The sequence below is a fragment of the Cydia strobilella genome, chromosome 6, assembly GCF_947568885.1.
Source record: "Cydia strobilella chromosome 6, ilCydStro3.1, whole genome shotgun sequence".
Lineage (NCBI taxonomy): Eukaryota > Metazoa > Arthropoda > Insecta > Lepidoptera > Tortricidae > Cydia > Cydia strobilella.
The window spans coordinates 16,529,918-16,544,780 of record NC_086046.1 but is presented as its reverse complement, the minus strand read 5'-3'; the positions used below and the strand labels follow the sequence as shown (position 1 = coordinate 16,544,780).

Sequence of the window (14,863 nt, the reverse complement as noted above, 5' to 3'; positions counted from 1 at the left end):
GAAGAAACGTTCATAAACCATGCCTTTACAAAATTTTAATGATGGTTTATATAAGTTTCCTCCCACCAATAATTAAATATGCCACAATCAAATTCAAATCCATGAATAACATCGTGGATACATGATTTTTGAAATGCACGATATACTTATAAATGTAAACTTTTCTGCAAGTTTAAAATCACTTTCCTTATGCTTTCCTTTCTAGATTCCGAACGTTACAAATCGCTATTTATGCTTGTCAAAATAACGAGAAGGAAGGGAGATCTATTTCATTCGTAGTGATAAAATTACCAACTTCTCAATATTGTGACCCCAATATCTATTATTTCAGCCGAAAGTTCAATTCAAAACTAAATGAGAAAACAGTTTTCATGTTTTATCCCAGATTGAATGGTCGAAATGAGAGACCTACCATACTTTACTTGTTTGGTTCTGTACATATTTTCTTTCCAAATTATTGCTACGAATTCTCGTACATCTAACATTTGGAAACTTAATCCTGAAGAAGGTACAATAGTTGACGGCAATACGTTGACCCAGGTCAGTTAATTCTATTCTTAAATACGAGTTTTATATAATCAATGCACACAACATTGCTTAGCACCACGATATATGCTACAACCCTCGTAACGTGCTCAACGTATTCATTTGACTATAAGTCACGTGAATATGAATTTCTTCACCTACAACTTAGAGGAACATCCATTCAGTTGCATATCAAGTTGTTGAAATAGAACCTTATTAATATTTCTAGATCTCTAAGTTAAATTTAAATTATATGTGGGGCTCGATGGTCTGTTACCATTATTACCAGCTTCTTACGCACTGAAATGTTATATACAACATGTGCAATAAAACAATAATAGTGCACTCATAAATAAGTTATTGTTTACTATAAACGACTATACTACTATATTCTGTTTTGTAACAGGATGACGCTGATAAGCAAAAAATGACTGAAGAAGACCCCATATTCAACATAATAACCTCCACTGTGTACTATGGGAACACTTGGACCAAGCATGGCTTTGACATGTTTTGTACTGACTGCCAAGCTTATGAACAGCAAAGGTAGATGTTATCCATTTATTTTAATGCTAAATCTTAAAAGGGTACCTTCATGTTTAGTGTTTATAAAAATGTTCAAGATTATGGAATGCATTCAAGTAGGCCAAGAAGCATTGTGTTATTCACCCTAGAGTTCAATTGTTTAATATTAATATATTTAGTTTTGCTTTTACTATTAGTTTATCTCTGTAGCCATATATTTCTTTTGGCTCCTGTTTTAATAATTAAGGTTTTATATTTGTAATAAACAGACAGACAAAGTATTAAATTGATTACTCTAAACTACTGCAATAGTTAAGTCAGAATATCTTAATATGAGTCAGCAAATGTTTTCTATTCAGAAAACACAAAAGAAACCTGGTGAACATATTTATTACAAAAATCCACTAACATTTATTTTCCTGTCACAGATCCGGTGTTGAAAACGGAGATGAGTCAACACTGACTGAGACTAATGGCGATGTTGACGACGAATACTTGGACTGCGGGAAAGCTGTCAACTTTACATACTATGACAACCTTGTGGGGGTGGCCAGGCGCCATAGACATCCAAATGTTCCGGAGCCGCAGGTCATTTAAATATATGTTCACAGCTTTTGCTGGCAATGCTGCTTGCATAAGACTCATGAACCTCACTCCTATATGAAATTTCTCCTCCTAATTTAACTTAAACCCCTTTAAGAGTTTTGAATGATTCATGGTTAGTTCACTAGACTTATATTGACCGGGATATAGACCCTTGAGGGAGAATTTTTGTTTTAGTCCCGGTTATAAACTTTCTGCTAAAATTAGTCCCCTTTCTCTTTTATGCTTCATGACTAGCAATGCTAATATTATTTGGGAGGGGATTTGATCTTTACATGATATGATATATTTAATAGTTGGCTTTAAATGTTCTACTTCCTAGCAATTTATACCATGGTTGGGCAGTTAGTGTTCATTTAGATTTTTACGTACTAGATAGCCTTCAATATTAGGCAGTGACCTTTAGTTTTTGCATAAATGGTTTACAAAGTAGAATATACAAGTTATCTATTCATGAGTTTCATGACCTAATGATTAAAATTAGCTTAAGGCCGTTCCATCGGTTTGCCGCTGTCACTGTCACATTTCAAAAGAAGGGGAAAGATCATGCGCGCCATGTGTCAATTTTGATCGAATTTTGCGGATTTTTATTTATTTTAAAAATGTTACCTTACAATATCGAAATTCGAAAGCTATGAAATTACTATTTAAGTTAAGATTGCTTTTTCTTCTTTTTTTGTTTATAGTATCACATAATAAATAGCAGAGTAAAGTTTGATTAAAAGTCCGAGTTAGAGGTTACTTTGGGAATTAATTGTATCGAGCGAAGTGTCATAATTCGTGTATCGGAAGCTATGTCATTAAACTTATTATAGTCAAGAACTACATATATTTTTTCCAATATCAACACCTACGAATATCAACACCTCTTAGAAAAACATGATCATATAAGGTCATTTTTCGCCTTCTGGTCTTAAATACTGTCTTGTGGTGCACATTAGGAATAAATTGGAATAAAACACCTGGGCTAAGTAGGTATTGTAATGTTAGAAAATGTTATAGGTAGTATTTGATTAATAATATATCTGTCAAACTGTTGAATTTCCTACAATTTAATTTTTCGCTTGACAGGTGGCTCTTATATTCACAAAAAAGAAGTCCTTTAAAAATGGTGTGACAGAGCTGGATATAAATGCTCTGGAGAAGCGTCTGAAGAAAGCTAAGAGAGAGAAACCAAAGTCAGTACAGCTGTACAACCAAATCGGCAACTTTTGGAGAATCAAGGGTGACACTAGACAGAGCATTGAGTGCTTCCGGCGGGCGTTGGCCGTGTCTCCTTATAATGCAGAAGTAAGTATTTATCTTTTTATGGACACACATATCATAAACCCTCTATAATGCGTTCAATAACCGCAACCTACGGCCAGCATTAAGATATACTTTTGTCACAACAAATTTCTTACAATGCAAAATTATGGTACCATCAAGCTATTGAAAAGTGATTTTACAACAGAAACGTCTTGGTGACTAGTGATGTCTGTCAGATGACTGTCTGAAGAAAAAAAGTGCAGTCCGCCATAAAAGCTTGTATCGAAAATGAACCGCTGTCCATACCGCTGTCCGTCCGTCTATCACCAGGCTGTATCTCATAGACAGTTAAAATTTTCACAGATGATGTATTTCTGTTGCCGCTATAACTCTCTCTCTCTCTCTCACTAGCCTTTTTCTACCCTTTGGGTGTAGGCCTCCTTCATTTTGCGCCATTCGTCCCGGTTCTGTGCGACTTGGAGCCACTGCTTCCCCGCAGTCTTCTTGATGTCGTCGTCCCAACGCATCTGGGGTCTACTTTGAGGGCGCTCTTCACCCCATGGTCGCCACTCGAGTAGCCGTTTGCTCCACGAATCGGTCTTTTGTGCTATGTGACCAGCCCATTCCCACTTCAAATTGCATACGCGTTTTATAACATCATTGACCTTGCTCTGTTGTCTCAGCCATTCATTTGTTTTTCGGTCTCTCAATGTGATCCCCACCAGTTTTCTCTCTAATCTCTAACGCCCGCTATAACAACAAATACTAAAAGACAGAATAAAATAAATATTTAAGGGGGCTCCTACACAACAAACGTAATTGGCTGGTTTTTTATTTATAGCTAAGTACGTAAATGTTATGTCAGGTTGAGTTATAGTGGTAGGGTAGGGAAACTAACTTGACTGTTAAGCATAAACCTTCTTAATTTTAAGTCGGGCAGGCTTTTATCATGGGTGTGTCATTTAAAAAGTGTGGATATTAAATACTAAATTATTTCATTCTCTGAGAACTAAATGAGACTTAATATAGTATCCTTATCTGTGTCACATATTGGAATCGCAGGTAATGCATTTATTTTCTTCGTTTATTCAGCTGGTACTTAATTAAGATTTAGTTTATCTCGCAATAAATCAATATTCGCAGTAGGTATAGCGCGTGCTTATGTTTAAACGGCTAGCTTTTACCCGCGACGTCGTCTGTGCAGAATTAGTAGGTACTTCAATTGTAAATTGCACCCCCTTCTCCCCCCTTAAGGGATGATTTCAATGATAAAAAATAACCTTTTTCCTTAACTAGGACACAAACTACCTCCATGTCAAATTTCATCTAAATTGGTTCAGAGGTTTAAGCGTGAAAACAAGAATTACTTTCACTTTTTTTTTATTATAAATAGGGATACCTAATAAAAACTTTAATCCGTAATGAGCCAGTTCAAAAGTTCAAACAAGAACATGGGAATGGGGAAACAAAAGTCCACAATTTTATAGTGCCTTTGGCAAGAGTTTTTTACAATTACAAATTATAATACAATTTTTACCCACACCACCATTCTATGACCCATCACTATCATGTGCCATCAAAACCTTAGCATCTTTACATGGTGTTAGGTGTTCCTGAGCCTAGCGCGCGTGCTATCAACACTCCAGTAGGTATACTTAAACGATGCTATCTTTTTCTACCACACTACCATCCCAATCACTACGATGTGCTATCAAAATTCTATACCTTAACCTTTTTACAATAAAGTCTTAAACCCTCAGGTGCTCCTGAACCTGGCACGCGTGTTATTCACACTGCAGTACTTAGACGACGCCATCTATCTGACGCGCCGCTCGCTCGAGGTGCAACCGCCGGACCGCAGCGCGTGGCAGCAGTACTTCACTCTTGGGGAGATATTCAAAGCTTATGGCCATTATCAGGTAATAACTGAGAATTAGACCTTATTGCGAAGTCATAAGGTATACTTATGGTTAGTTGAGACTTCGGTAAGTAAAGCGCCGATCGTTCGAGGTTCAGCCGCCGGACCGCAGCGCGTGGCAGCAGTACTTCACGCTTGGGGAGATATTCAAAGCTTATGGCCATTATCAGGTATGTTATACCCTTTAACTGAGAATTAGACCTTATTGCGAAGCCATAAGGTATACTTATGGTTAGTTGAGACTTCTGTAAGTAAAGCGCCGATCGTTCGAGGTTCAGTTCACCTGCCGGACCGCAGCGCGTGGCAGCAGTACTTCACACTCGGGGAGATATTCAAAGCTTATGGCCATTATCAGGTATGTTATACCCTTTAACTGAGAATTAGACCTTATTGCGAAATCATAAGGTATACTTATGGTTAGTTGAGACTTGCTGTAAGTAAAGCGCCGTTCGTTCGAGGTTCAGTTCACCCGCCGGACCGCAGCGCGTGGCAGCAGTACTTCACACTCGGGGAGATATTCAATGCTTATGGCCATTATAGGAATGTTAAATCCTCGCAGCTTCTTGTGTACCTGACGCGCCGATTGCACTTATTTCTTATAGTTTTGACCAGAGCCGGTCGGTTGACTATGTCACAGTATTACAATTATTCTTCACTATGTTACGAGACGCGTAAGGAACGCTGCAAAAGAAGTCTGTCCCTCGGTTCACGGTCGCTTCTCAAGCCATTAAACTGGTCCAAACAAAAAGCCATCGCGCGATGACCTTGCCGCACGCAGCAACCCGTACTGTGTAGACGTGTCAGACAAACTCATGCGAGGCCGCAATGCCTCGTCGGGCGAGGCACGTCTACATAAACCGAGCTGCTTCTGTTTCACGCGGCAATTTCCTCATGAGGCTTCTGTGGTGACCCTCCTATTATATTAGTTTCAATGTGTCCACCCACTATCTGTTAAACGTAGTTTGTTACTTGTGTAATAAATTAATTTTATTTCGCAGGAAGCAGCGATACATCTCAAGCACGCGTTAGATTTGAGACCGGACTTCGAACCGGCGCTGACGGCGCTAAAGGACATTGAGAACATACCGGAGGCCAACGTGCATGTGTACACGCTCCTTATTATTGTGTGTTTGGTGAGTTTATCTTTCTCTATCCTGGTTGCTGCATCCTTGCATCTTCGGCTTATGTTTTGGAGCCCAGTCGGTTTTTCGACTCATCGTCCTCTGTGAAGTGACAGTAACAGTCTCTAACATAGGTACTCTTTAGTCTTTTGTAAGACCATTGACACGCAGGTTTTTTTCTCGTGACGTCTAGCAAGCACATGCACCGAGCTGTTAGACATTAACGCCTTGAAGCCCATCACAGACGCAGCGATAAATATATCGGCCGATATCGGCAGATACCGATAGATATCTGCGAGTATCGCTAAGTACCACCAAAGAGGATATAATATTATAGAGCGGTACTGTCATAGTAAATTTTGTAACCACAGTAAATTCACTGCCATCTATCGACACACTTTAAAACTAAAAATGAAGATTTATAAAAATACGATAAAATGTATATAAATATGGATAAATGTTTTTTTTAATTTGCATTAATTATTTTTATTATTTTGACCCATGTTATTTCACTGATATGCGTTAGAATTGTTAAACAACAAACGAAACCGTCAACGCCCTCTAAACGAGAGTAGGCCAAAGGTAGTGGCGCCATCTGATCGAGAATCAAATTTTCGTGATTTTCGAGGCACGTTTTTTCCTTAGACTGTATCCATCTATTACGGAGTTATATCTATCTTTGGTACCACACACGCAACGATACCAAAATAAATATCGCTCTCTGTCTAGCACCTACATTGTGAGAGAGACAAAATATACCTACCGACCGATGCACTTGCAGATGCCTTGCGATAAGATATCGGCAGATGTTGCCGATTTAGACATAAAATTGTATTTCAATATACGCGATATAATCCGTTTTCATCGTTTTATTTCATGAGTAACTATCGCGGTAACCGAAGACAATATTACATAAAATTGTAGTTTAAAGTCGCGGTTTACACTTTACACTATGTTTTCTGTTACTTTGATGATTCACGCCTTATTTTAAATTTAGAGTAAAGTTGTACTTTGAACGTGCTCTTATAATAATAAAATATGCCCCGAAATACTTAAAATAGGACCCATATCTGGATATTTAATAATAAAAAAAAGTCTCATTATCTTATAGCTTTATAAAGATTCTATAAATACAACTATTTTATGCTAAATCCTCTTCCCAGGTGATGGGCGTCCTTCTCGTAATCCTCTCGTCCGTGGACAACAACGGTGAAGCGGAGGAGCACAAAACGCAACGCCACTTCAACCGCGCCATGGCGATGCGCTCCCTGCGAGGCGTGGCCTTACCCGGCTCGCGCGGCCGCAAGAAAGGCGGCTCCTAAGCGGGATAGCGGAAACCCGGTCTAATGTCGATGGTTTTGTGTAGTTCGTTTCGACGATATACTTTGGATTTAAATTATTTGGACTTTGTTTATAATTTCTAGATGGCGGTGTACAATGACGTTTCGAAATGTTTTACACTAGGTATTATTATTATATCTAATAGGTATTGCCTGCTTAAGGAAATAAAGTAAATTAAATAAGTCATAAATCTGTCCAGTTTTTGGTACACACTTTTATTGCCGACTGTACTTTTCTTTGTACAATCATCAACTATTAGATAGTTTAAAGTAGATAGGGTTGTTTCGATTTATTATAATAGGGAATATAACGCGAAACTCTGCGTAGGGGGCGCCACTACCACAATCTGAGGGTCTACCGCGAAACAAGAAAATCAGAATTTCGTTATCTAACATCTATCACTCTTCTTGCATATTCGAGCGATAAAGAGGCAGATAGTGAAATTTCGGATTCGCGTTTCCCGGTAGGTCCTCTGTAAACAAACCGCCTTGATGCGTCAATGTCATATTTTATTATCTCTGAAAACTTGTCATAAAGGCACAGTATTTATAAGTTACTCTATGGTCTACTATAGACGCTAGTGCTGCACTGGTGGCAGAACATTGCAGTAATACCCACTATTGTTACAGTTCCTATGAATACCTTCTGTGTCTTATTATCATCACAAAGGTATAGAAATTAAGTACTTAGCTATGCTCAACTTCAGCTTAATTGGATTACTAGGAAGTGTAATTGATCGTGCATGATTACTTATCACTTGCATATCAGCCTTTACCTATTTGAGAGTTGCAATAAGTCACAAGCAATGTGTTTTTAGTGTCTAGAAATTATAAACAGTAGCTATATTTTTTTTAAGTGAAGGAAATTAGAAATCTGATTTGGTTAATGCTCAGTTAGGAATTCTTAATTATTAGTTTATGGAGGTTGTGATTAAATTACTTAATTTTTATATCACAGACATTAGACCGGCGATCTTTACATTTTATCGCTTGATAATGACAAAACTGACAGCTAAAATGTTCCAGTATCGCTATTGATATCTATGAGTAAGAAACCGATGTTGTGGTACTGTTTCGTGAAATATATAAAATATAGTAACTTGCATTTAAAGTTGAGTTGTGATTGAAAGTAGATTTTTGCAGCGACGGGAAAATTTTGCCATATTTATAATTCAATGTGTACTTCTGTAATTCAATGTTCAATTGTCAGATATAAAATTTGACGAAACAGTGCGACAAAGAGAGGCTAATGTACAAAAGTGACCTAACCGGTCTTGCCATGTCTAATTTGATCTCTGCTTAGTAGTCTTCGTCACCTATTAATAGTTCCCTAATGTGACGTGTTTCCTTTTAGCGGTTTCGGTATTTCGAACGGCTTTTCAAATTTACAAATGTTAATCTACAAGAAAAACCTGGTTCTTGTCATAATGTATTTTATTCTAAGTCTTATTTAACTGCTAATGCTTGATAAGCAATAATATTAATACATAACTACATGGAAGGCAATGGAATAAATAAACCTCGAATTTCGTCAAGTCATAATCAATAAGTTATATTTTTGCAAATTGTTACTCCTTCAAAATGCAGTATTATAAGGTATCTACATAAAAAGCGCGATTTTGGTTTGAAGACTCGGGTCGGTTGTGGCGTGCAAGCCTAAGGAGCGTCAACTTTTGCAACCTAGTCATTCACTTAGACAAGTGGGCCTACAGGCCGTGTGTGTTTCGTTAGTAGTGCATGAAAATAACTTGTTAAGTGTTCGTAGTGTCTAAGGATTTAAAGGGAGGAGCGTCTTAAATTCTGAGATTGGTGAAATGTACCTGTTTTCAGTGGTTCTTTTGTTAATTTTTGACTATTTATTACTTAATACATGATTGTCTTAGCATCAACTTTCGTTTCCTTTATGGGCGGTTTCAGACTAGCGTTTTATACGCGCCTAATAAGCTCTTTTGGAAGCGCGTGTAGGTACCAAATGTAGCGAGATATAGCAGGCGTGTAAGCGTATAAACGACCGTACACGCGCAGAAAAAAACGCTAATGTGAAACCGCTATATCTACTCATTTTCAGGTGATGTGCAAAAGAAAGGATGAGAAAAATTAAACCTATTAAACGAAACAAAATGTTACAAAATTATAATGTATTTATTACAAAATGTATACACGTAACTGAAAATTACGCCCTTTCGAAGCTTTATTTTACATCTAAGCTGAAAACGACAATTTACTTAGAAGTTCATAAATTTTGAAATTCACATTTGGGCAATTCATTTACTAGTTACTTATACCTAGATAACCAAAACAAGATGCACTTGCAGCGTGATGACGAATATTTTAAAATGTTGATCGACATTAAAATTGCAACGCGAGTCAAGCGAAAGGGACATTAGGCGTAATTCATAAAAACGGGGTCCCTTCGTTTGACATAATTATTGAGTCACAATACTCATAATGTTAAGCGAGGTTTAGACTAGCAAGAACTTGCATGCAATTTTCGTTACATTGCGGTATCTGATCAACCTTTTGAATACAGTTTACTTTAGTAGTCGGCAATGTAACTTAAATTGCATGCAAGTTCTTGCTAGTCTAAACCTCGCTTAATGATTGTCATATTATCATTAGTCATAATTCTGAAACCATTAACTTCAGGATTTTCCTCAGGTTATCCTACAGATAGGTTAGGTTAGGTTAGGTTTGTTTTATGGCAATCCTGAAAAGTTACGCGTTTCTTAGAAAAACCAAATTATGACTTACGAAAATGTGGACAAACAATACATTATGACTTAAAACTATATGGGAAACAATAGAGACCCCATAAAAACACCTTTAATATTCACGAGACATACTCATTAAATTGGAGCGAACAGTGTCATGAAACTGTTTTTGATTTAAATATTATATCATTCGCTTCAATTGAACCAGTTGTCAACACATTCACAATTTAGTTTGCCATAAAATGTACAGAACAATATATCTAGGGCTCATTGGAATCTCTATGGAAGTTTATACATTGGACACTCAGGATTGAAACAGGTTATGCTAAAAGTGAATGTGGTAGTCTCTTCACATTGCTTCGCGATAGACAGTCTAAGGTTTTAGGCGACATCGTGAATGCAGAGACGGAAGATGTCATGCTGAACGAAGAAGGAGTCCCCAAGTGTTTTTAGTACAAACGTCTGCATGTACGAGTGTGGTGGGTCGTCGTCACACTGGAAACAAATGAGAAAATCTTTAGAATATAAATACAATATTTTGAATAGCAATAAACCTTAAAGATACCATGATTTGTACGTGTGGCACCAAGAACTCCTAGAAATGTCAAGGCTTAAGCTATCAAAGTAACCTTCCGGCTTTCAAGTAAGGTTTATATTTGACAGCATGTGCCAGAAGTGGGCTTGTGTGTGACATTTTAGAAGAGACCTACACAAAAATAATCATGTTCTCTCCTCATCTAACTCATCTTAATATTACCCTGTTTGCATTTGATTGAAGCATGGAATCCGTTTTAATCACTTTCTGTCTTCTTTTGTCATGTATATTATATAAATCTATTAATTTAGTCAACCCTATTTTAAATATAATGTACAATACTATTAGATACTCACTTTTGTAATTTCCATTTAAGAATCCAATTGAATGTGTTATCTCTCCTGCTGTTCAATAATTATAAACAAGCTAATTATAAGGTTAATGTCATAAGCTAAATGTCGATCACCTCAGCGAAAAGATAACAATATGATTAATCTGAACTAAACCTACTTTCAGTCTTCAGTCACAATAGTAAGACATAAATATCCAATATAAGTCTCCATAGTTGAAGTCAAACTTGAATAAGCATTCTATAGTGCGTCAAACCAAATTGTCAGTAAATAAGAACGAAAGAGTGTAGTGTAAGACAAAGATACTATTCTCTATCTATATTCTCTCTGTCTATGTTTGAAATGAGACATTCCTTTGACAAACTATATCTATCATCTATTATGATGTATGGAGTTGCTGTGATGTGATGTAACAGTTAGATGGTTTTACGATACTCAAATAATGAGAAATAATTAGAGTACTTTCTACTTAGGTAAATATAACAAGAAATTTAATACTTACTTGCAACCTGCCAAGAACATTAATTAGAACACCACCATCAAACATAGGCTGTGAGTCAATTGATGTGATAAACCTGCCGATTTTTTGGAATCCCAAGCCCTGAAAATAAAAAGTAAAATTTACTTCACACAATGTCCCCTACAAATGCTAGACCATAGCCAGCTCAAACAAACATTTTCAAACTTTTAGTCAAAAGACGAAAAAATACATAACACAACACCTCACCACCACACCTCTGTAACAGGGTTGTACAATAAAGAACTTTCTTATCTTATAAACTCTCTCTCTCTCTCTCTTTAGCCTTTTTCTACCCTTTGGGTGTAGGCCTCCTTCATTTTGCGCCATTCGTTGCGGTTCTGAGCGACTTAAAGCCACTGTTTCCCCACAGTCTTCTTAATGTCGTCGTCCCAGCGCATCTGGGGTCTACTTTGAGGACGCTCTTCCCCCCATGGTCGCCACTCGAGTAGTCGTTTGCTCCACGAATCGGTCTTCCGTGCTATATGACCAGCCCATTCCCACTTCAAATTGGCTACGCGTTTTATAACATCATTGACTTTGCTCTGTTGTTTCAGCCATTCATTTGTTTTACGGTCTCTCAATGTGATCCCCACCAATTTTCTCTCTAACGCCCGCTGGGCAACGCTCAATTTACGTAGTATGTCTTTGGTGAAAACCCAGGTTTCAGCTCCATAAGTGAGAACAGGCAGGATACATTGGACAAATATGCGTGCTTTTTGTTCGGCCTTAAGGTTCATTTTGAAGGCAAACTCGAGATTGGAATAGGCTGCCCAGGCTAGCCGTACGCGTCTGTTGATCTCATTGGTTTGGTTCATTTTTCCAGTGACTATCTCTTGTCCCAAATGCACGTATTTATCGACAGTATCTTATAAACTACATGGGTTAAAACTGAACGAAACAAAAGCAACTCTGTTCCATTTAATAATGTTTTAAATTTCATTGGAGGTAATTAGTACCAGAAAATGTCAAGAATGTGCATTTTTTTTGCAAAAACAAAGTAGCAATTGAAATACTGACACGAATCGAGATCCTTTTAATATTCATATTCATATCATTTATTGCATACATGTGTTTTTTTTTTTAATGTAATAGGAAGCAAACGAGCAGACAAGACAAGCCGCCTGAATTGATGGGAAGCAGTCATCGCCGCCCATGGACATAACATCAAACATTTATTCAGCAAATAGCACAGGGGCACTTTTACATGTCAATTTTTACAAACAATAAAATTAATCCAAAATTACAAAAAACAATTACATAAATATAAATGTTAAATTACACAAGAAAAAAAAACCTAATAAAAACTATACAAATAACAGAAGTACTAAAATTGTTTAGAGATGTAAAAGTCTCTAGAGATAAAATGTATATAATAATAAAAAAGATCATCAAATTATCCAGAGATGTAAAGGGTCTCCAAGACTTGAATTGTTATATAATTAATAAAAAGACAAGATATTAAGCAACACCAGAGGAGCCACTTATGCGTTGCCCACCTTTGAGAACCCTAAATACTAATATATGTTTACAGTAGGTCTTTTTTAAATCTTAGGTTACAAAATGCACCCATTAGGGCATAGCAACAAAGGGCATAGTAATAAATACATAAATGTGACGTTCTCAACCAAAAGGTACCACATTGTCGCTTGTCGATAAGGTTAATTTCAAATTGAAGCTGCTTATATGGAAATACCGCCTTATTGACAACCGACAATAAGTATCCTTTTGATTGAGAATGGCACAAATGGTTGCTATGCAGAGTGCAGCAATATTGTCTAAAGGTTGCAAAATCATTATGTTTGGCACCTTTCCCAAATATCTTTGACCTAGCTAGAGCTATACATAAATAATCATGACTTTTATTAACACTTACATTTAATTTTTCCATAATTTTAACAGCACCTTGTAGTTGCACTCCTTCAAATGTCATAAAAGATGTTTCTACCTGAAATAAGCAATGATTCAAAATTAGCGAGGATGGAAATTGGTTCATCCATGGCCTAATTATGACCCTGGGCATAAAAAGTATTAAATTCTAATTAACAGTAAATTCTTTAGTCTAAGTCACAATTTTTTTGTTACATGACTTTGTTTACTCTATCATATCCATAGCCATTCTATTTGAAGACATGGTCAAACACTGCTACTTAGATGGGAAACTGGCCAAATCCGGACTTTACAAATATCACTACTACCTACTACTACTATAGTGTATGTATCCTACGGGTCAAATCTTGCAAGTTAAATTTGACCCACTTTCCAGTTTCCGATGAAGCTGAAAATTTGCACATGTATGTGAGTCAGGTGACAATGTAATATTATAGTACCATCGAGCTGATCTGATGATGGAGACAGGTGGCCATGGGAACTCTGTGATAAAACAATGCAACCAAATTGTGTTTGTGGTGGGGTTTAGAATTGTCTCAATGAGTATTAGTTGCCTGTGGAAAGAAAAGTACAGTCAGCAATATAAGCTTGTACCTAAAATGAAACAGAAGATGAATGTCAGGACAAGGGTAAGATGAATAGGGGGGAGAGAGAGAGAGAGGATACTTTATGAAAGTATAGAGGGTGGATAGTTAGTAAATTCAATAATTGATCAAAAACTTGGTGCTTTCAACTCTGCTAGTTAATTTTCTGATACAATTTGTTAATGTTAACTGACAGAGGCAATAATTTAACACATACATTTTTACCAGGTAATGTATAATTGTAATTGCCAACTGTACATTTTAAACATAAATACATATATGTGTCCATATAACCTAGTTAGTGTAGTAGCACCATAACAAATAAGTTTGCGTTTGGGTACACTAGTGTAGTTAACTTTCTAAAGTTAACTACTTTAACTGCAGTTATAGGACATTGCACTGAAAGTCGAAATATTGCGTAGATGATTCATCTGTCTTATAAACAAACTATCGATGACATCAGAACATCCCATAGAGAGGTTATTTGAAAAGTTATGTGTGACAGAATGAGGCATTCGTCTTAATGAAATATAATAGCTGCAGCTCACAATGCAAAGAAGCACTCACGTTGTACAAATTCGCCAGATTTGGTCGCTGTGCCGGGTCGTCGAATAGCGCATAATATTGTTGAACAAATCCTTTTCCGATTGCATCGTATTGTGGATTTAGCGCCATTTAGACAATTTTTGGTTCCAAACTCACTGTAATGTCTATAAAATTGCCGAAAATGTAAATTTCAGGCTTTCGGCATGCCCCTTCCACAGAGAGCGAAAAATGGCAACCACCACTGCACTGATCAACCGTTTTCAGTGTTACCAGTACTTTTCGTTCAGAAATTAGAATGACATTGTGGTAAACGGAATAATCGGATAGCGATTGATATCGATGAAATATACACCAGTGCAGTACAGTGTAGTACAACACTATACCACCAAATACAAATCTGTTGTAAAAACTAAAAAAAAAACTTGACATTATATGATATGACACTGACAC

The 14,863-nt window shown here is 36.8% G+C and overlaps 2 protein-coding genes across 3 annotated transcripts; one reads left to right on the top strand and one right to left on the bottom strand.

The window, feature by feature from the left end:
- The first annotated feature begins 222 nt into the window (after positions 1-222).
- LOC134742512 (uncharacterized) lies at positions 223-9,169 on the top strand. The gene is made up of 7 exons (XM_063675732.1): positions 223-540; positions 932-1,071; positions 1,479-1,638; positions 2,725-2,943; positions 4,662-4,820; positions 5,818-5,952; positions 7,104-9,169. Exons 1-7 carry the CDS (start codon positions 391-393, stop codon positions 7,260-7,262), a joined length of 1,122 nt encoding a protein of 373 aa, XP_063531802.1. The 5' UTR covers positions 223-390; the 3' UTR covers positions 7,263-9,169.
- Positions 9,170-9,403: 234 nt separating this feature from the next.
- LOC134742509 (probable nuclear transport factor 2) lies at positions 9,404-14,664 on the bottom strand. 2 transcript variants are annotated; one of them, XM_063675729.1, is made up of 4 exons: positions 14,435-14,664; positions 13,270-13,341; positions 11,379-11,477; positions 9,404-10,486 (listed from the first exon to the last, which is right to left on the bottom strand). In XM_063675729.1, the coding sequence occupies exons 1-4, from the start codon at positions 14,540-14,542 to the stop codon at positions 10,373-10,375; spliced, it is 393 nt and encodes a 130-aa protein (XP_063531799.1). In that variant the 5' UTR covers positions 14,543-14,664; the 3' UTR covers positions 9,404-10,372. The 2 variants fall into 2 exon arrangements, with proteins under 2 accessions (XP_063531799.1, XP_063531800.1); XM_063675730.1 differs by having other exon boundaries at positions 14,416-14,548.
- Positions 14,665-14,863: the final 199 nt, after the last annotated feature.

Bases quoted from the DNA above. Each gene is read 5' to 3' on its own strand.
- LOC134742509 (XM_063675729.1), bottom strand. From the start codon at position 14,542: ATGGCGCTAAATCCACAATACGATGCAATCGGAAAAGGATTTGTTCAA. The intron at 13,342-14,434 runs GTGAGTGCTTCT...TGCTTATTTCAG, and splicing joins ATCTGGCGAATTTGTACAAC to GTAGAAACATCTTTTATGAC. The intron at 11,478-13,269 runs GTAAGTGTTAAT...TTTTATTTTCAG, and splicing joins AAATTATGGAAAAATTAAAT to GGCTTGGGATTCCAAAAAAT.
- LOC134742512 (XM_063675732.1), top strand. From the start codon at position 391: ATGGTCGAAATGAGAGACCTACCATACTTTACTTGTTTGGTTCTGTAC. The intron at 1,639-2,724 runs GTCATTTAAATA...TTCGCTTGACAG, and splicing joins CAAATGTTCCGGAGCCGCAG to GTGGCTCTTATATTCACAAA. The intron at 2,944-4,661 runs GTAAGTATTTAT...TTAAACCCTCAG, and splicing joins TGTCTCCTTATAATGCAGAA to GTGCTCCTGAACCTGGCACG.